At 42.0% G+C, this 21,498-nt stretch overlaps 2 protein-coding genes across 2 annotated transcripts in view; both read right to left on the reverse strand.

The window, feature by feature from the left end:
* LOC310771006 (uncharacterized protein) overlaps positions 1-13,064 on the reverse strand; it is a gene marked incomplete at its 3' end in the record, with an annotated part of 45,968 nt that extends 32,904 nt beyond the window's left edge. The window contains exons 1-4 of the mRNA XM_083663693.1: positions 13,055-13,064; positions 9,246-9,357; positions 7,303-7,506; positions 6,460-6,614 (exon numbers count right to left, since the gene is read on the reverse strand). Coding sequence (XP_083519819.1) covers positions 6,460-6,614; positions 7,303-7,506; positions 9,246-9,357; positions 13,055-13,060 — 477 coding nt within the window. The 5' untranslated portion in view covers positions 13,061-13,064. The remainder of the gene's footprint in view (positions 1-6,459; positions 6,615-7,302; positions 7,507-9,245; positions 9,358-13,054) is intronic.
* Positions 13,065-13,734: 670 nt separating this feature from the next.
* Positions 13,735-20,664, reverse strand: LOC310770999 (uncharacterized protein). The gene is made up of 10 exons (XM_083663687.1): positions 20,504-20,664; positions 20,267-20,398; positions 20,024-20,182; positions 19,748-19,887; positions 19,447-19,558; positions 18,979-19,008; positions 18,250-18,430; positions 17,066-17,155; positions 16,225-16,286; positions 13,735-13,858 (listed from the first exon to the last, which is right to left on the reverse strand). The coding sequence occupies exons 1-9, from the start codon at positions 20,591-20,593 to the stop codon at positions 16,273-16,275; spliced, it is 948 nt and encodes a 315-aa protein (XP_083519813.1). The 5' UTR covers positions 20,594-20,664; the 3' UTR covers positions 13,735-13,858; positions 16,225-16,272.
* Positions 20,665-21,498: the final 834 nt, after the last annotated feature.

Here is a 21,498-nt window from a genome sequence, read left to right on the forward strand (position 1 = left end):
TGTTAGGAGGCAATGTTAGAAGATGTTGAGAAGACCTGGTCAGAGGGATCTTACAACACCATCTCAAACAAAGTCTCACCATCTCAAACAAAGTGAAGACAATGACAACAACCAAATCAATCCAAGTTGGCATCTCCACAATTTATGACCTAAATGCCATCGATTCAAGGGTAATCACACTGTTGTCTAGTGACCATGAAGTTGACATGAAGGATGTCCTCGCCTATGAGCTGGCACCAGTCCCAACTGCCATGTTTACCGAGGACGGAATGTGAATTTGTAAATCCAAGTCTACACTGAAGAAGTCACTCCAAGTCAAAATCTCCAGGAGGAATGCCAGTGTTGCAGATGTCACTGTCATTGATGGATCAGCCCTTCTTTGGACCATCCACTGGCCAGCTGATGCTGATTTCATCAAAAATGTTATGACACGGCTGACTTTATATCTATCAGACAGTGACGTCTACCTCATCTTAGACATGTGCTATGATTACAGTATCAAGTCCATCACCTGAGATGTCACAGAGACAGAGCTCAGCTAGAAACACCATCCCTTAGCTCTTATGTGAGCTGACCCAAGATCGGCTTTTCCATCTACAAGTTGGTGGTGACAGGGGAGGAGCCATGTGACAGGGGAGGAGCCATGCCCCATTGAGATCAGGTTGGAAGAAAGAAGGAGCCGATATGATCTACAAACTCAGCAGGAGGAAGCTGACACCATCATTGTCCAAAAGGTCCGGTGTGCTGGAGAAGCACATCAAATCTCAGTGGTTTCTGATGACTTCCCATCTCTGCTCATTAGTCAACTATAACTGACCACACAACCAAATTATATGATGATAAGAAAATGAAAACATTAGCCCACTGGTGACGGGCGCACCTGCACATACACATTCCTTTCTGTGCTGCGCCTTTGAAGAATATTGTTCTCATAATTTTGTGTAGGTTAAATAGAAGGCTTGCAGTCACGTAATGGAGGAGTAGCCTACAGAGTAAAGAAAAACTTCAACAATCGATCAATATCAGCTATAGCCTATTTCACCTGTATCTTTTGATTGACATTAAATGCATTAAAATGGCACTATACTATGATCAGTGATATCTGTCCATGCGCAGACCCGCCGCACGTCTCATTAAATCACAATTGTAACAGGAACCAAATCAATATCTGCCGTGCATATAGGCTATATTTTCTATAACAACTCAAATCACATGAAACGTTGCTGCCCTTGCTGCTGCGCATATAGGAATACAATTTAAATCAGGCTCTCAATATCTCACCAGATATGACGGTCGTGTGATAAAAAGTTGCTGTTTTATTTCAAACAAACTAAGTTGTGTATAAAATGATAAAAGGCTGGACTGGGTGGGGGAGGGCAGAGAGAAAATAATCTAAATGTCAGGGAGGGCAGTGGATTTAAAAAATATATATATCATATTTTACCCCACCCCACGTAAATATCAGACAGTCCCTTATTTCTATTGGTCTGTCTCGAATCCTTACCATTCCACCATGAGTGGCAGCTTCTCCTCAGCAGTCCGGCTAGCATCAATCTCTATAGGATAGTAGGTGTTCAGCAGCTCCTTCATCTGCAACGTAGAAGGAGCAGACACACATACCATAACATAGAGACACCCCAACACACATACCATAACATAGAGACACCGCAACACACATACCATAACATAGAGACACCCCAACTTGCAGTCACTTCCTGTATTTGTGCCATGGAGGTTTCGCCACTGTCACGCCCCCTTAGGAGACTGGTCAGCCAATAATTGACAGACAGCCAATCGCAAGCCGAGAACCACGCCCATTTAGGAGACCAGAAGAGTTAAATTTCTTACAATAGAGAGGGTTTGTAAGAGGAAAAGTGAATGGGGTTTTAGAATGGGGATTTCACTTAAATGCATAAAGTCTGTGGTTAACAAAGGTTTATAGGAACGCAAATCTGGGTTCAGCAGGATAATCTTCACAAATGTTAATAACTTTTATGACTTTTGGAAAGTAAATTAATTTTTTTAAACACCTTATTTAGAAAACGCTTCACAAGGCATAAAAGTGATTGTTTGAAGATTATCCTGCTGAACCCAAATTCACGTTCCCAACTTCCCATAAACTTTTTTTATGCATTTAAGTGAAATCCCCATTCTAAAACCCCATAGACCTTTCCCCTGATGAACCAAAATGGCGGCGATTTCTGGTTAAGCCTACACAAATACGTCATCCCTGCGGTACTCTATTGGCGGAGCCTGGAGTGGGGTGTCTCTAATATTAATTGAAAGGTTTCTGCACAGACTTAACAGTCATACATGTAGGTGCAGGATGAGAGTCAAACACAGGGAATCCTATTGTGGCAAAAGCACACCTGTGTCTGCGCTCAGATCCCGGCGCAAAACTGGATGGTATTGTGGCCAAAGTGCAAAATGACACTTGCGTGAGGCAGACGATAGCATAAGATGCAGGGAAGATAGCATAAGATTAAGAGGCGCGCAAACCAGTGCGATAGCACCTGTACGACGATAGGGCCCAGCGGATATAGCACAACAACCAATCAAACAACCAGAGGTACTACGGAGGAAGTGTAAAATAGACCTATTATTTTTTAAATTGTGTATAATAATGAATGCTTCCTTACCTTTCTAGTGCAGTCTTCATTAATCAACAACCGGTTATCCAGGATGTCTGGAAAAATACAAGGAAAAAAGGTTTGAAGCAGTTTCAAACTTGTCATCACCAAACAGTTTGGACAAGATGCTTCTGATGACAATAAGCCTGTGTGCTTACTGTGGGTGGTGGCTCTCTTCCCATTGTGGGCAAATCTGGTGAGGGTCATGTCGAAGTCAGAGATTACCTGAGGAAATAGGACTATTTAGAGGAGAATAGTCTGACTCACTGTACTACACTACTCAGTCAGCACACACACAAGTTAGTTTTGTTTGGTCCAAACCATATAGTCAGGGTTCCTACACATTTTCCATTTCAAAATGCCATTCTTTTCCAGACTAAAATTTCCAGACTTCTCTGTCAGACCATATTTGACATCTGAGTACACAAGGGTGTACCCATAGTAAACCAATGGCCAGACCTCAATTTGGAGGTTTTGGGTTTGAGCCTCAGTGAAAGCTTGGACTTGGATGAACTTCTCAAGTGAAGACTCAAAAGCTCTGACAGAGACTTGTGAGACTTGTGAAACAGCTCTGAACAATAACAGCATGCCCTGAGGACCGTTCATTTCTTCTCAGCACACACAGTCCATTCAGTCACCTGCAGACTGCCTGCACCGGCTCGTTGCATGGCCTGGATCGTCTCCTCCACTCGGCTGCGCTCCCTCATCAGCACTGAACACTTGGCCAGCTCTGGGACCTGTGTGCAGAGGGAAGAGTTCACTCTTACAGCATCCTGCCCCATACTAGTGAGGAAGAGAGCAAAGGCTAGTAAGCAGAGGAAGGGGGAAGAGCAGGAGAGGGGTACAAAAGGAGGCTCCAAGGGGGCTAGCAGTTATGTGCCTATTCATATCACATTACTTAATTGCACAGTCTGTGAAGTGTGAAGTAGACTAAAAATAAAAATGTGTGTTTCAGACATGTGGACAACACATTATGGGCTCTATTCAGACATCATCTTTCTTAACCACCACATTTACACCTCTGTTTGTTGCAGTAGGCAAAGTAAACATTGTAGGTTTGTGACTTACTACTGTAGTATTAGTTTCCCCCAGAACACTGATACACAAAAAATAAAAGATTCCTGTATGATTTATTTTCCAAAATGAGGCCACTGGTTGAACCCTGGCCTATGGCTTATTAACAGATTATTAAAATGCATCGTGAGATGTAACAACATAGATTTTTAAAATATACAAGGCAACAGTAAACATGTCACACATACACAATGCGCGTGCACGCACGCAGGTACCTGTCCATAGTTGGCCACAGCACAGAAGAACTGTAGTTCTAGATAAAGTCTTCCTGGATCTCTGTTGAACAACCACCACAAACAACTGGACAGATTCTATAGACAGAGGGAGGGAGGGGGAGAGAGAGAGAGAGAGAGAGAGAGAGACATTCAGAAATCCATACATGTTGCAGTGTTTCCCATATAAAGTTCATACTGTAAGTAACTTTCTCTGTTATTCCTGCTGAGATCAGAGCTTCTAACTTCCAGTTAGCCATCTGCTAACTTGAATGAGTATAAATAATGAAATCATGTGCGGCTCTTCTAGACTTTCCAAATGTTATCGGAGCAAATTGATCAAATTCTGATACTGAAACAAGTCATTTCCTGGAGGTTGTGTTGTGTGACGCTCTAAAACAATTCATCCACTGTTTTACAGCCATGACAGTAGGCTACGGCTAGGCTTTGTCTTCACTTATAACCAAATCTACATGTGCATACGTCAGCGACAGCTAGTACTATCAAATTTCAATGCAATTTCAACCAATAATATCATGACATGACAGCTGTCAATCAATCTTCATGGCTAGAAGAAAATTCCAAGCAATGTCCTCATTTCATGTAGATGAGGGACATGTGATTGGCTCATTAACTCGCATTCCAGGAATATCGCCATTTACCGCAGTTCGTGGCCCGCTTCAAGACCAGTGCCTGCTCTCTCCGCCTGGAGGCAGCCAACCACCCAGTCCTCTGCAGCTCAGTGCAGTGAAGCAGCCAGGGAGTACGCAGTCCAAGGGGCTGTATTAACATTATATTGTGTTTGTACATAGACCGTTATAGAGAGGCAAAGTGACCGCCTACTTCCTGCTTCAGCACTGTACCAGAGATTTTCATCTGCCATTCACTTTCCCATACACATTTCGTAAAATGCGTATAAAAATAGTTTTACTGGTTCAAACTAGTGTCCTCTAGAGAGAGAGTGGCATCAGCGGAGGACCAAAATGCGAGACTCATTAGCCAATGAACAGCCAGGAATGGGTCTTACGCTACTTTTGCATGCTGCTAAAATAAAGCTGATAATGTACAATTTGATTCGAGGGGGGAAAACCCTTTCTGAGTAGCTACAACACAAACTGTCTATTTTGCTGCAACTCGACAGTGCTGCTTAATCCAGGACCTTACTTCCTGGAACTCTTCAGAGTAAAAAACTGGTCCATTGGAGTGAATGGAGATGTCGGGACTCTTCTATCTACATGGCTCTGGTTCAAACCAAACGGTACAGATATATTTAGAGACAGGAGAGATCGCATAACATTTCACTGGGACCAAAGCGTAAAAAAAAAGCGGGTTTAAAGAAAATATTTTTTCGATGTTTTTTTTGGTCCGAGTGAAATGGTCTATGGTCTCTCCCGATTATAGCGTTAGCTGAACCGTTTGGTTCGACAAAGTAAAACTATTTTATAAGCATTTTTACGAAATGTCTATGGGAAAATAAATGGTGGATGAAAATCTCTGGTACAGTGCTGAAGCAGGAAGTGACGTTCCACTTTGCCTCTCTATGAAATGTGAGCGGTAGGTTTCAGATTTGTCTGATAGAACACATCAGCGGACTGCTGTCTCCCTCTCCTCAGAGGCTCGGGCAGGGCAGCACCCAGTCCCTTACCGCAGACACGCCCATTTTTCAACGGTCAAATCACACTCCTCCACACTCTACTGTGTATATCCCACACTCCTCCACACTCTACTGTGTATATCCTGTTTCACTCAGAATACATCACCATATGGAGTCACGTACTGTGCAAATGGCACATTCGCTGCCAGAACGGGGAGACAAAGGTTCTGCACTACAAAAGTGACGCACTATAGCTTTAATGAAAGTGTTATATGAACTACAACGACCATGATTCAAATGATATCATCTAGGGGTGCACCGATCACGTTTTTTGTCACCGATCGCCTATGGGAAATATCTGCCCAACCGATCATCGACCGATCACCGATTACCGATCACCGATATATAAACTCCTCAAAGAAAGTTTGGAAAGGTTATTTTAGGTTGATTATTTGATCGCATATTTGAGGTCAAAATCGGCCGATACAGATTGCTTGCCGATCGATCGGTGCACCCCTAATATCATCCAGTGTGAAGCTTATCGATTAACATTAATTAGCAATTAATTTTAGACCCTGCATTAGTGCCTGAAATCCCCCCCCCCCCCCCCCCCCTGCCAGTAACTTGGCAACCTGTGGGAGCTGAAACAAGTGAGCAGCACATTTGGATGTGACATGCTGTCCTTCTGTACACCTGCCAGGATCATTCACATGCGTCTGATATCTGGATTGTGTCTACATCTGATTTAGCCGGATTACCTTTTCACTCACTGCTTTTGGTACTTGAACTCTGTCTTACATAAACAGTTAAACATAAACAGTCTCTCTTACTCTGTCTCTCTCTCTCTCTAACTCTGTCTCTCTCTCTCTCTCTCTCTCTCTCTCTCTCTCTCTCTCTCTCAAACACACACACACACTCTTGAACATTAATAACAGTATTGTATCCGCACCGCTAGCAGGCTGACAAATAGCAGCAGACACAGCAGTACGTGTCGGACTGTCTGTTTGTCGTCGTGGGTCGGAGGCCCAGGTGGCGGCAGGTTCAGCGGCTGCTCTGGAGAGGTGATGCTCTGCTGCTGCCCGTCACACAGCACCCCACTGTGGCCTGGAGGGGAACAGAAACATTCACAGTCAAGCTGGTGAATGTTCCCACCACACAAGGCAATATAATACTCCAAAGACATATAATCAACAGCCTAAAGCACAAGGACTGGGACTGAGCTGAAGCTGGTCTTCTCTACTTTTTTCTCTCTCTCTCTCTCACTGTTCTCATGGTTTATCTCACTGTTCCAAGAAGTTTGCTTTTGACTGTGAGGCAAAATAAAAGTGTATTCAGTAGGGATGCACCGATCCACATTTTTCACTTCCGATTCGATTCCGATACCTGAATTTGGATATCTGCCGATACCGATATTATTCCGATACCGTTATTCTTCTTGAATATACAGCATAGGCAAAGATTTGGCCAATTAAAAGATTTTTTTTTTTAAATATACCTTGCAAAAAGCAGACAAAATTAAGAAAATATACAAGGCAAAGAAGGATACCATTATACATGGGCAAATTACGGCCAGCGCCCCCGCGCTGGAATTGCAAAAAACAACAAAACAAAAATTCCAATCCAATTCCGATCCGTGAATTATGTTGGTATCGATATTGGATCGGCCCCATCCCTACTTAGGAAGCTTTGTGAAGAACAGCCTCAAATCTGATGGCCAGTGCTGCCTCACAGTGAGCTAATCCCCCCCAAGTCAACCTGTAACTGAGCCATGTAAGCCTGATTCCTCCCTCACCTCTGAGGAAGTAGAGGAGGATCTCTTTGAGCATGGCTTTGTGGATCTCTGGGTGAGTGATGGAGTTCAGCAGCTTCCTCTTTTCCTCACTGGCGAAGATGAGCTGCCCCAGCTTCTGCCTGTCGATCTCCCCGCTCTCCAGCAGGATCTCTGGGCCGAAGTGGTCGACGATGCGGCAGTAGGCAGCACTGTGGGGCTCCACCACTGTTACCGAGGCACAGGCAGTGAGAAGTTGGTGCTTAACAAATGCCACTTGACATCATACATGTCACATAATTACACACTAACTAAACCCAACCTCCCAACTCAAGGTAAACTGCTGTACTGTTGTACTGTCTTGTCTTCTTAATCACCTAATGTCTAGTTTTAACACTGCCCAATTGTCCTATGTCTTTTTGCTGTTATGTTGTATTGCACACTAGAGATGTAACGGTATGAAAATTTCACATCACGATTATCGTGACCAAAATTATCACGGTTATCGTCATTATCGAGACTCACTGAAATCATTTTACGACGTTTTATATTGAAAACTCAGACCCAAAAAGGAGTGATAAACTCACTGAAATCATTTCTCCAAGGCTGCACATTTGCATCTGGGAGAAGGTTGCCAACTTTGGTTGATAATGGACAGTATTTACCATGTTTTTCAACACACTGTAATCACGGTACCACGGTTTTAACGATAATGAAAATTTGAAACGGTACGGTATCATAAGGAATTTTATCATGGTTATCATTAAAACCGGTTATCGTTACATCCCTATTTTATCCCTATATTATATATATTCTCTATTAGTGTTGTCACGGTTTTCGGTACTTCGGTACTAAAGGCTGAATTATGCTCACCCTGCCATGAAGGGCGCGGGGGTGGAGCGAGGGCCGGGCGCGTCAAATGACGTAAATTTGTTGGGCGTGGTTATTTGCTAGCTCCGTCTGGCGCTCGCCTTGTGCCTGATTTTTTTTCTAACAGCGCGAGCAGCGCACGGCTTCTCTCCAAACATGTCCGCTTTCAAGCCACTGAACCCTGAACACTGAGCTGTGTTTTCGCCACATTTCTTGACCCATGTGGTAGGCTATAAACTTTGATTTGCAACTGTTCGTTTTTAGTAATTTCACCAAGTAAATGTGTTGTGTTGAGAGCATTATTGAGAGAGATTAAAAGCAGCACAGAGTAGGCTATCAGGGCTGAGAAGTAAAACGGCTTTCAGTAAAAACAAGTTTGGTGATTTGATTCCTTCATGTGCTGATGTGCGGTCGTTTGAGAGTGAAAGCGCACTCAGTACTGCACATAATAGCGTTTCATTGCGACTTTTCACGGGCTGTTCTCACCATTGTACAATACATGCTGATCACTTTCTGAGTATAATGGCATCTGCCCCAGCGCGAGGTCTGCACGGAGACTCGCAGGGCCCCACCCCACGGAGCTTTGCTCGAGTATAAGAGCACCTTTAGTCAGTACTACATTGTTTTCGGTACTTCGGTACCTGTTTTTGCATGGTACCGAGCGTATCGTTTTGTTTTTTTAATTCAATAAACAATACTTGAGGGCTACATGCCACTGGTGTTGCACTGTCTGCTCTCACTGCCATACAGAGTTGAATATAAGAAGTAAGCAGAAGCACATTGTTTTGTTTTAAAGTTGAAGGCTACATGCCATTTGTTCATTGGAAATGGTTGCATACTTTAATAAAAGAGAATATGTTGAAGAAATATCAGTCTGTTTTTTTTACCGTGGTACCGAAATTGGTACCGAGTACCGTGGAAATTCACTAGTACCGGTACCGACTACTGAATTATTGGTACCGTGACAACACTAATTCTCTACAGTATCTCTATACAGTATATTCATTCTGTGAACCGGAAGAGGTTGCACTGGAAAGGACCGGCAGAGAGAGAGGGCATGGCCTAAAGGACCAGCAGAGAGAGAGGGAGTGGCCTACCTTTCCTGGCCACCACATCAGCATCAATGATGGGGCATCCGAGCTCCCGCAGCATTGAAGACACTGTGCTCTTCCCTGAGGCGATACCGCCGGTCAGTCCCACCAAAAACATCTGGAGGCAAAGGTCAAAGGTCAGGATGTTACCAGAATCACTATCCATATTTACGGTCGGTGGTTCAAAGCCAAAGCCACACAAAAAACTGGAAAAATATTGTCTAATTTGTTGTATTATTAAAAACATAATAGCCTCAACCTGAGAGAGAAAAAAGTCAGAGCATGGTTAACTTGAACAGATTAAAAATACCTGCATACAAGAAAAATACACATCTGCAGATTAACAGGTTGTGCATTTGATGTATATAAAAAAAATAGATCCACACATAATAGTGTCTATTAAAAGCAAATGAAAGGGGATACATTTACAAAAACAGAGTATGGGAAATAAGTAAAAAATCTGTGCAAAAGGGTCTGTTGTACTGCTGTGGTAAGGCTTTAATAATAAGAAGATATAAAACAAGAGCGGCTCAAAGCCATATATAACTTAATTGGGGGCTAGTGGACTGGACTGGTACATTAATTTCTAGAACATCTAGTTAGATGACATGATACTGCAGCTAGCCGAGGAGCTGAGACCTGTGTTGGAGAGACCGACTAGGCGACACGGGGCTCTTGCACTTTTTTTTGCGAAGGGAGATTTTCAAACTGAAGTGGCCGACATATCCAAAATATCTCAACCTGCTATGTCACGTAATTTAACTGAGGTAGCAACAGCCATCAGCAATTTGGCTCCTCGGTACATACAGTTTCCAAGGGGGGAGGAACAACAACACACATCGTTAGCCTACTAGCGCTCCTACTTCCCCCGCGAGTTGAGAAAGGAGGAGGTGTCTGTTGCTAGTGGTTGCTAGGGTAACAGACAGAAAAGTTGATAACCGATGCTGGATGAGTATTTAGGATTTCCTAACAAGACATAAGATAGGATTTAGCAAGATAAGATAGGATTCCTAAAGTTAGTTAGGATTTGCTTCTGTAATACCAAATCAGAAAAAATCCTACCTTAAACTAGTCCTATCCTAACTTAAGACATAAGATAGGGAGTTTCTGTAATGTGGCCCCTGTAGTATAACTATTTATTTTCTTTTCATTATCCCCCCCCCCCCCCCCCCCCTTCCCCGAGCATTTATCCGTGTCACAAGAGCATATAGTATAGCGGATTAGCACCCAAAAATAAGAGAATTGTGCACTTTTGGAATACCATAAGGACTATTTTCTGATGTGGAGGGAAGTCAGATTTGACCTCAAATCCAAGATGGCTGGCATTTCCCCAAGTCTTATGTACAAATGTGCAAGTGTGCACTTCTTCAAAGAAGCATGAACTGTCCCACATAGTGAGTGAATACCATAAGGTTTATTGACAGATATGGAGGGAAGTCAGATTTGACCTCAAATCCCAGATGGACGCCATTTTCCCAATTTACATTAGATTTGGGAAAATGGTAGCCATCTTGTTTTTTTTTGGTCAAATCTTACTTCCCTCCATCTTACTGACCCTTATGGTCACTTAGTATGTGAGAAATGTCATGCTTCTTTGAAGAAGTGCACAATTGTTATAAGCACATTTGTACATTAATCTTGGGGAAATGGCAGCCAACTTGGATTTGAGGTCAAATCTGACTTCCTTCCACATCTGAAAATAAACCTTAGTGTTCATTCACTTTGTGAGAGAGTTCGTGCTTTTCTCAAAAAATGTACAATTGTTATAAGCAGATTTGTACATTTTACACCAGAAAATGGTGGCCATCTTGGAGTTGAGGTCAAATCAGACTTCCCTCCACATCTGAAAATAATCCTTGTGGTATTCACTCACTATGTGAGGAATTACCGTAAATTCCGGACTATAAGCCGCGGCTTTTTTCCCGTTTTTTGGCCCCTGCGGCTTATATAACGGTGCGTCTTATCTATGGATTTTTTCAGAAAAAAAAAAAAAAAAAAAAAAAACTCTCTTTTTTAGCACTCTTTCTAACTATAAATCCACTTCTGTTTTAATTTCCTCTCTTGCCCTCTTTTCACCACACCGCGGACACTGTGTGCACTGTAAAAATAAACAACGGTGGTGTTGTGTTATGTTGTTTTGTTGAAATGTTACGGTAATACGGTAAATGGGAGCTTCCTCAAACAGCCATCTCTTTCCCGACAATACCCTCTGTGCGTGACCACTTACATATGGTAATTACGGTAAGCAAACGGCCACAAGCCCATCAACTCCCTCCCCCGACTACCAGGAGAAAATCACAAACTTCGGGGAATTCACACAAAGGAAGATCAAGGAATATTCCATCGAACCGGAGCAGATCATAAATATGGATGAAGTGCCTTTGACGTTCGACCTGCCACTCACTCGGACTGTTAACAAGAAGCGCCCTGGAGGATTCTTTCACCAAAAAAAAGCTTTGCTCGTTCTCGACAGCATGAGAACGAGCAGTAGATGATCATGAGGTGGTTTTTCAGACGTGTCGATATAGCAGTTTATCGCAAAAGTGTAATGGAAACACATTTTTCGCATTTGCACGTCATGTGACCCATATTATCCCTTGGAAAAGGAGCGGAAAATAAGTTTGGTAAGTAAGGTTCGATAGCCGTGTCAAAACCTCCGCAGCAAGTGGAAAACTTTGAAGCAACGCTACCTAGCAGAAAGACGAGTGTTGTGCAAAAGCGTAGCCGGGCAAATTAGATAATGTTTGGCAGAAATCGGTCCATGGTGACAGCAGGCTGCCTGTGTGCGCGCATTTGGCACAGCGGCGAGATGAGAGGATGAAAAGCACACACTGGTGCGGTGGTGCTGTCTGAAGTGAATACAGTGACTGTGAGTAGGCTAATACATTGCACACGTTTCAGGTGCAATTATAGAACCAAATCAGCCTTTTCCCCCCTCCATCTCTAAATCGGACCAGTTGTAGGCTATTAGGCTACCTTTTTTCCTCTGCCTGTCGCGCTGACTGCATTCACGCAGCCAGCAACATTTTGCGACTCATTTTCTTTTGAATTGATAATCAGGCTCGTTTATATGCATTGTAACTTCATGTTGGGATTTCCATTGACCATTGGTTGGATTTGAGCATGCAGGGGACGGGATATGGGGCAGATCCCCGTGCGTAATCACTGTGGCAGCTGCTGCAACGGGGAATCACTCAAACGCAACTTCAATGGAAACGCCTACAAGTCGCAATTGTACATTGTCGAAGTTGTAGAAATATCGCAATTCTTTTGCGAAAAACTGTAATGGAAACACAGCTATAGATGAAGAGGAGTTCGTTGGTTTTGAGTGACAATGAAGGAGAGAGGAGAGTGGTTGACGAAGCCACCCTGAACCTGTTCGTTTCCGACACTGAAGATGAGGACTTTGGTGGTTTCAGTACGCAGGAAGAAGAGGAAGACGAGCATTAGTGACTTGACTTCTCTGGTTACAGGTTTGCTGCACATATAGCCTATTGTTGTGTGATTTTGTCTGGGGATTAGTGACCTGACTTTTGTTTTGTTTTGTTGAAATGTTAATAAATGGGAGCTTCCCCAAACAGCCATCGCTTTCCCGACATTCCTCTCTGTGCACGAACCCTTTCATATGGTAATTAAACATCAAAACACCCGCGGCTTATAGACCGGTGCGGCTTATAGAAGAAAAAAATAGTCAATTTTGGTCCCGCGGCTTATACACCGGTGCGTCTTATAGTCCGGAATTTACGGTACATGCTTTTCTCAAAAAGTGCACAATTATTCTGCTAATCCGCTCTACTAATAACTAATCATCTCACCTGCATATTTCCTGACCAGGCCACACATGAACTTGCGCTCCACATTGAGGTTAAAGATGTTGTCTAACACCTCCATGGCTCGCTTCTCCATTGCTGAAAAGAGGAACGCCTGGCCTGAGGGGAGGTGAGCGACCACCTCTGCTCCACGTGGTTCTTCTTTTCTAGAGCACAGATCTTTCTCTGCGCCCTAATACACACCCGCACACACACAGACACAACATATGAAAGACATGTTACAATGATTCCATGAAGTCATTTATGCAAGAGGCCATTCTTATAGCACACTCTTAAATGTCCATGCCTGTCTACCTATCTACCCCACACCCAACTGGGCAGTGGTATTCCTGGCTGCTAAAATCACAGCAAAATGATTACTTTAATTTGTTTTGACATTATGACGCCTACTTTTCCGTTCTCGAGATCAAATCCACAACTTGAGCTCCTCCTTGAGATGTTGTAAGTTGCCATCTAAGAAAAGAGAGAAGTAAAAAAGGGGTGGGGGGGGGTATAGCATAGGTTTACTGCAAAACCAAGGAGGCAAGAAAATCTTCAAGCAATGGGTCTTCGGAAAAAACTTTTTTAATAGTCTAAATTGTTGTTGTTAACATCGATGTGTTATATAAAAAAAAAAAAAAAAATTACATTACATTTTTATATAACCCAATAAAGCATTGACTTACTGTCCCCTCTGAAACTGGTAGAGATTTTCGACATAAGTCTCCTCCCAGGAAAAGGAAACCTCTTGCTTCTTCAGAGAAGCCTCCAGATCCTTCCCCCAACTCCTGATGTCTTCAACAGTGGTACCTTGAAAATAGCATGTAAAAACAAAACATAGATTAGCTTAGTGTTTCTCCAACAGTGGTGGTTAGAGGTCAATGGTTCAATTATTAGATAAAAAAAAAAAAGGCAAACTTTAAATGAAAAACCATGGAAAAAGGATACGGATGCTGAGACAAGGATTGAGACGCAAGGAGTTCTCCTACCTACTGTATCAATGACTGCACGGTGTATGGGGGCTCTGATATTAAACATGTTTAATCTCCATAGAACTGTATTCAAGGTAATAGATCATATGTAAGGGTTCATGCGCGATGAAGTGTCCATTCTCAGAAATTAATGGACAATGCAGAGGCGCAGTCCATTAATTTCTGATAATGGACACCTCCAAGTGCATTAACCCGCTTATACCATAGTCACTAACCAAAGAAACAAAACAAGTCCATTCATTTCATTCATTCATTTTCATGCATTTTGCAATCTAAATCTAGTTGTCATAACTTTGAGAACCGGAGACAAAATCCCCTAGGCTGCTCAAGATTTTCACAGGATGAAATAGACTCAGACGGCCGCAGCATGTGGCTGATCGCTCATAGGCTACAGTATCAGTAAGTTCATAGGGGCAGTCGGCATCCTGTGGAATGCAGCCTTTTAGGCTAAGATAATTCAGATTTTCGTTTGTTTATGACAGGTGACTGCTTCCTTGTTGTTGTTATGGTTGCGCTCGAGCGCTTCGGTCAGCTGACAAATGTAAACGTCAGATCTCCGTAAATGCCCGTCATTTTGATCAACTGAGCACACAAGGGTAACCCAAATGGTTACTTTGACCTTTTTTTTCTTCTAAATTTATGAAAGTGACATATTAACACTGAACGGTGGTATAGAGCTCAAACGGCTCTGCTGAGGACATGGCACATGGATATGAATTGTGAACAGACGTTTGCCAGGACTTAGCTAGGTTTACATTATAACAAAATAATGGACACGCTACAGCAAATCAGAATCGAGTATTCACCCAGACCATGGTATAAGCTGGCTTATGTCTTACTCTAGATAAAGTGTGTTAATACTAGTACGGGTCGATAAAGCAAAAATATCATCACAGTATTTGTCTTAGTTCTGAAAATATAACAGAATTTGGAATTATTTAGTTATCCAGTGCTTTTAAATATGCCAAATGTTGTTAGTCAGTGAGTAAGTGAACACTCAAGAGGTTATGAAGGTGCTCCTTGCAAGCAGTTAATTCATATTAGAACACGGCTCTCTCGAATACTCGATTCTGATTGGTCAATCAACAATATTCACCGGTCATTATTTCTCGACGACCGACCGCTGCTCTGCCACACCTGGTATTAATCAGTTGATAAGAGCCTTTTGTCAGCAACCACTAGCCTACTAATTAGGCCAACCAGTTGCAGCTGTGGTGTCTTGTGTGCCAATTACGAATGAAACCACTTTGTGTTGAAAACGCTATTAAAATATTTGAATAATTATTTTTGTCAGATTATTGAATGATTTAGTTGTAGGCCGTGTTCTAAGCGGGATAATGTATACTGAGCCAGTATCAACAGCCAGGGTTTTTCTGCATCTAGAGCAAATGTACATATTTATTCACAATAATCTTCAGGACTGTTGATGGGAGATTTGATACAGGAATCAACGCCTATAGGCTTGCCTGGGGAAGTAAAGTGCCACATCAGTAAATACCGCAACTCGCCCGTAGGTGCATATACAGTATACAGTATACGGCACTTTCTTGATATTATAGGGCTTTGTTTATATGACAGCTTATTTTACTAGTGGTCATCAATTAGCTATTCATCTCTGTACTAGTAAAAGACTCTCCCACCTTTCGCTCAAACAGAGAAGTCCCCTTAGCGCATGTTGAGGGAAGCAACTGTAACTTCATCGTGGCTAAACAGGTTTCAACAAGCACGCTATTGCAAAAGTTAGTGAGTTAACAAACCCCCACCCATAGTACTGTAGGAAACTCAAAAACATTTTTTATAGGGGTAAGTAAAAGAAACACTCAGGGAAAGTTGATTTCTAACCAAATACAAGTAGAGAGAATATCCCTTGTCCCATCGGATTACTTACTGTCAGTGTTGGGGGTAACTCATTACAAAAGTAACATATTACATGTAATATATTACTTTTAGCAGTAACTCAGTAATATAACTTATTACTTATAGGATTTCAGTAGTATTATACCAGTTACTTTGTCAAGTAACTCAAGTTACAATTTGAGTTACATTTGATTCAATCAAAGCACATATTTAAAAAAAGATACAATCATTTCCTAATCAAACTGTGTTTTTATGCAAAAAACCACTATAGATGATAATAACAAAGGAAAAGAATAAAATTTAGAATTTTGCATTGTTTACACTGACTTCAAGGCGGTTGAAATTATTTTTCGGGATGGTTCCGGGGCAGCGATGTCATTCTGCTACTGCTGTTATTTTGGTGAAAGTAATGCAAAAGTAGTGTAATAAGTAACAAGTTACTCTACACAGAAAGTAATATTGTAAAGTAACTTATTACTTTCAAATGAAAGTAACTAGTAATATGTAGTCTATTACATTTTGAAAGTAACTGCCCAACACTGCTTACTGTAACTGTGTTACAACTGTGTTAACCCTCTAGCTCCTATGCACTTTCATCCTTATGCACTTTTATCTCTTCTCTCTTCTATCTTGCTATCCTCCTATTCTTCTCATCCGCACGTCTATTGTCTGTAAATATGTTCTAATTTAATTGCCGTTTATACATTTTTTCGTTTAAAACTTTTATTAATTTTTTCTTGTTATTGCTGTACTGTTTTAACCTGGTTGTATGTCGCTTTGGATAAAGGCGTCTGCCAAATATAAATAAAGTAAAGTAAAAGTAAAGTAACTAACCCCTCTTAATCTACCCCCCCCCCCACCCAAAAAAATTGAAGAAAAAAACTCTGAAAAACGAATGCTACTCTTACTAATGCTACTTTCTTGCTTCAAAAGTGGAACTGTTGTAGATGGTGTTGCATAGCAGAATGTGATATTGTAAGTCGCTTTGGATAAAAGCATTTGCTAAATGACATAATGTAAATGAGAGAACATGTTACGGAGTACAGGAGTATACAGTATATCAAACCAAAAATGAATTGCCATGTAAAAAGACACCCATAGAAGTACAGTGTGAAGATAATAATTGCATGACAATAATTAACACAAAATGAAGACATAGTTTAAATACCTGGCAAAGACTTCATGAGGTTTGTCAACTCTTTCTTTGACTCCTCCTTTATTTTCTCGGCCTTCAGAAGTCGCTGAGGAATGCCTGTTACTACAAAAAGAGAAATACAGTGCTAAGATTTAACCAAAGACAGAGGCTGGATTATCGACTTTTCTATGTAGAGCAGTGGTTCCCAAAGCGGGGTACGCATATGTAGAGCTACTACAGGGGGTACTTGAGAGCAAGGGGGGAAATTATTGGCAAATTCACTTTCCCATATCTTCGGGACACTTTCAGTCTCATTATCCAAATCCCCATAAGTATTCCGACAGCTTTCCTAGGGCCCAAACGGTTACGGTAATTTAACTTATTTTGGATTTTTACACTGAAGCTGTTCCAAATGCATCGCTTGGCCCCTGTTGAATCTCTGCTTAAAGAAACGTAGTCTTTTTTTCAGAGATGTGTTGACACTGCTTATAAATGCATCCCTGAGGCATTTTTTCGGCATTTTAGAAATTTATTTTCAGTAGTTCTTACATCAGCCCATAATGGATTTAATTCACAGTTCCAAAAAGCTTTACCTTTTAGTTGATGTCCTAGACTTGTAGGTAAGCCAGAAGTCTTAGTGGAAGAGTGTCTATCTATCTCTGCATAGAGAACACTGCACAGTGAACTGTAGCAGAGATCCACATCCTCCTGATTATCCCAACAACCCATATGTCTGATAATTTCTAGTAAAACAGTGCAACACAACTCTGATGAAAGAAAGTTATCAGGGAAGACTCTAGGTCGCCTACTTTTATTTAGATCAACTGGGGGCTGAACTGTAGGGTACCTTTGAGCATTGGCTTTAAATTTAGGAAATGGTCAGGCACTTTACACCGATCCCCCAAGTCCCTTCCCCGTGCAGCGCCTTCGGGTGATAGGTAGCATGAAAAAGTAACAAAAAAATATTGTGAAACTCGGTGTTCAAATCTTAAAGCAAAAATATCATCTACTGCCTTATCAACAATGTTAACCTTGAAATACTGAAGTAACTCATCCTTAACAAAAATACCAACCCCACCCTAGGCTTTAATATGCAGATTCCTATTTTGTCAAGTCCAGCCGTCCAAAGCAATTATAGTGTGTATCACACACACACACACACACACACACACACACACACACACACACACACACACACACACACACAAACAACTCACTTTGCTTCTGTTGCACTTTGGCAGAGTAGTGCAGGAGAGCATCTGTAAGGAGGTCTGTGCGATGAGATGGGGTCATCTCCTTTGTGATTTTTCCAAATTTTCGCAGGTAGGACCACAAGCGCTCACTCTGCTCCCCATCAGCCAGTCCTGTTCCCTTGTGGAATCGAGTGTTGAACTGGAACTGTAAACACGACATAAAACATCTGTAAAATATTAATCATGCTTAGTTGGTGTATTCATGTCCTCCTCAACGACTTGCCCGATCATGATCAGGAAATTTCAGGGAGCCAACACGGCATAGTTAGAGACATGGATCAAGGTTAATTACTGTTACAACTATGAAGAAATTATGATGAGAACTAGCAGGCTCACAGACAATTAAAAAGAGAGAGGCTTGAATGTGTGAACACTTCTCAACTGTGCTGTGGTCTCTTACCTTCTCTTATGCAATACAGCAAAAAAAAAGTACTGTGGAGACACAATGCTACCCTAAATTCAAGCACCTTCAATGTCTATTTCCACAAACTTTTAAGGCATAGATTTCAATGATTTTAAGGACCCGTGGGGACCCCGAGTCTAGTGCGGTAGTTTTTTGTACTTATTAAAGCACAGTCTATGGAAAATAGACTGTGCATCAGGCTCAACTAGCAAACATCTACTTTCTGATCCAGGTAGAAAATGTTCCTAACCTGACATGCAAGATTGTGCCCATAAGAATGGAACACTGACCTTGTTGTTCATCAGGTCAGGATAGTGGCGCTAAAGAAATGGCAGAAAAAGTAAAGAAAACACAACTTTAATTCATAACTACACATAGTCAATTGACTGATCCCACACCCTCTTGACCCCAGCAAAGACATTTTTGACTTATCCCCCAGCTCTGTAACAAAAACAAGGTTGCATTTGGTTCCAGGTAAAATGCTTTATTACCTGCTTCCATCAAATCAAGGGGGAAATCCGGAAGTAGGACACAGACAGACAGAGGCAGACAGACAGTCAGTTACAGATAAGCAGGCAGACAGAGAGACAGACACAGACAGAGGGAGAGAGACAGACCGAGACAGACACACAGAGATAGAGACAGACAGAGATGCAGAAATTAGATGGATATATAGATAGATAGATATAGATGCAATGATTTTAAAACCTTTCACATTTGCTCTGCAATAGTACCGTAACTTAAATATGTAGTGTTACCTGTAGGTGGGGTTTGAGTTTGCACGCGATGTCGTACATGAAAACCATTTTCAGCTGGCGCTCCTCCTGCTCTCTACTGAATTCCTTCAGCAAGAGGACAGCATTTGACAGTCTGAAGAAATTAAGCAAAAAGAGTTAGATTCACACTGCTCCTAGTTCTAGGAAGGTTCCTAGTAGAGGATGGGTCAAATGCAGAGGATGAATTTCCCCATGGGGATAAATAAAGGATAACTTAACTTAAATCAAATAAATGATGTATTTAAGCATATATTTAGCATTAGTTCTTGCAAAAATCAAATACCTTTCTCCAGATTTCAAGTTTAGAAACTTGACTGGATGCTCATGCCTGCAGGTGAGCCCGAATACGCCAGTTTCATCCAGCTTTTTGAACCTGACTCTTGACCGGATTGCACTCCCAGCATGGAATCCAGGACACCCCCCCTTTGAGGGGAAAAGACAGAATCCTTTCATCACTAAGCATGTTACATTGATTTGACATGAGTAACAAAGCAGATCGCTTTCTTAAAACTATCACATGTAGGTGGAATTCTTCTCTCAAATGAAACTATAGTCCTACCTCTGGTTGAGGGTTTGCATGTTCAACAAAACTGTCCACTTCACTCTGATTGAGGAAAAATCTATCTTCATGTTTTGGAGGCTCAAAACTTTCCCCTGACGACTTTTTCCGTGGAAGTCCAAACAGCGCGTCGGCAGCCACACAGAGGGTTCCATTTTCCTAATATAATACAAGCAATGATTAAATATACGCACATGAAATAATAATGCACATCCAGACATGCCATAACAATTATTACTGTACCTTTGGACACATGGGACAGCTGGCTCCATCAGTCAGTCTTGGTGCCAAAACAGAGCAGGCCATCTGCTGGAACTGCCAGTGCCTGAACTCTTCATAGCATTCCTTCACCAAAATGCTATACAGTTCAAGCAGCTAAAACGCAACAAAATAGGAATTTGAAGATTAATAAGATGCCAATAATGTGAGCCCTGCTAATGTGGTAGAAAAGGAATTCCATATTCATAACATAAGATCCACCTGAGTTGAAGGAAAGGCTTCCTGGATCGCTGAAATGATTCCCCTCATGGAGACCCCACATTCCAGTTGGAGAAGAGAAATTAGTCTCATCAGACTCAAGGATATGGCTGTTTGTGGGCGTCTGGGTGAAGCTGGCCACAACCCCAAACGGATAGGAGTTGCATGTTCTGATTCGCACATACAGAATGTGCAAACAACAACATGCATTCTTGCTGCAACAAAAAGGATTTTACAAATGATTAATCTTTCAGGGTGTTGAGGCAGGCTCACAGCCCTATACTGTAAGCCACCGAGGTGCTTGAATTACCGGGTTGAGTTGTGGCTGACTCGCTAGCTGTGCTGATGTTAATATATACGATAACATTGCACTGAGTGCTGTATAAGAACGACGAAGAAGGCTTGTCCTTGATGTTCGGAACCCATCCATTTATTCCATTTCACCGATATGAATACAGCAAAGTTCTTTTCTACAGAAAGCAAATGTAGCACAAACATTACCGGCACGAGAGCACGCAGTGCGGTAAAAACCGTTCGCCCTTCCGGGTTCAAACACCTAACGACACCCAGTGGAAAGAGCATTAAATAGCTTACCTGAGCCCAGGTAGTCGTCACAGCGACGCCCCCTGGACACATACAATATTACACTCAAATAATCATACAAGAAACAAACCATGACCCATTTGGCGCCTACATACCCGCTCCTAATTGGGAATGACAGGAGGTCATGAACAATTACACAAAATAAACCAAAGGAGCCAAATGAATTAATGAAAGACAACTAAGGAGGTTTAAGGTCAAAGCACATACTGTCCAGCTCCACGGTGCATCTCTCCTCCAGCTGAAGACAGCGTTCTGGGGGGCGAGAATGTTGCTCCTTCTCTTGTAGCACTGCCAAACGACGAGAGGCCGGCTGCTCCATCGCCTCTCCGTCGCAGCAGGTTGGGCTGGCTGGAAGAAGTGAGCGGTCCTGGCACCACTCCTTTTCAGCCATGGAA

This window comes from Poromitra crassiceps (assembly GCF_964638095.1).
Source record: "Poromitra crassiceps genome assembly, contig: HAP1_SCAFFOLD_297, whole genome shotgun sequence".
NCBI classification, from domain to species: Eukaryota; Metazoa; Chordata; class Actinopteri; order Beryciformes; family Melamphaidae; genus Poromitra; species Poromitra crassiceps.

Coding starts and splice junctions, on each gene's coding strand:
- LOC310770999 (XM_083663687.1), bottom strand. CDS start 20,593: ATGAGACTAATTTCTCTTCTCCAACTGGAATGTGGGGTCTCCATGAGG. Junction 20,183..20,266: donor GCTGTCCCATGTGTCCAAAG/GTACAGTAATAA, acceptor GTATTATATTAG/GAAAATGGAACCCTCTGTGT. Junction 18,431..18,978: donor CTGACCTGATGAACAACAAG/GTCAGTGTTCCA, acceptor TCGTGTTTACAG/TTCCAGTTCAACACTCGATT.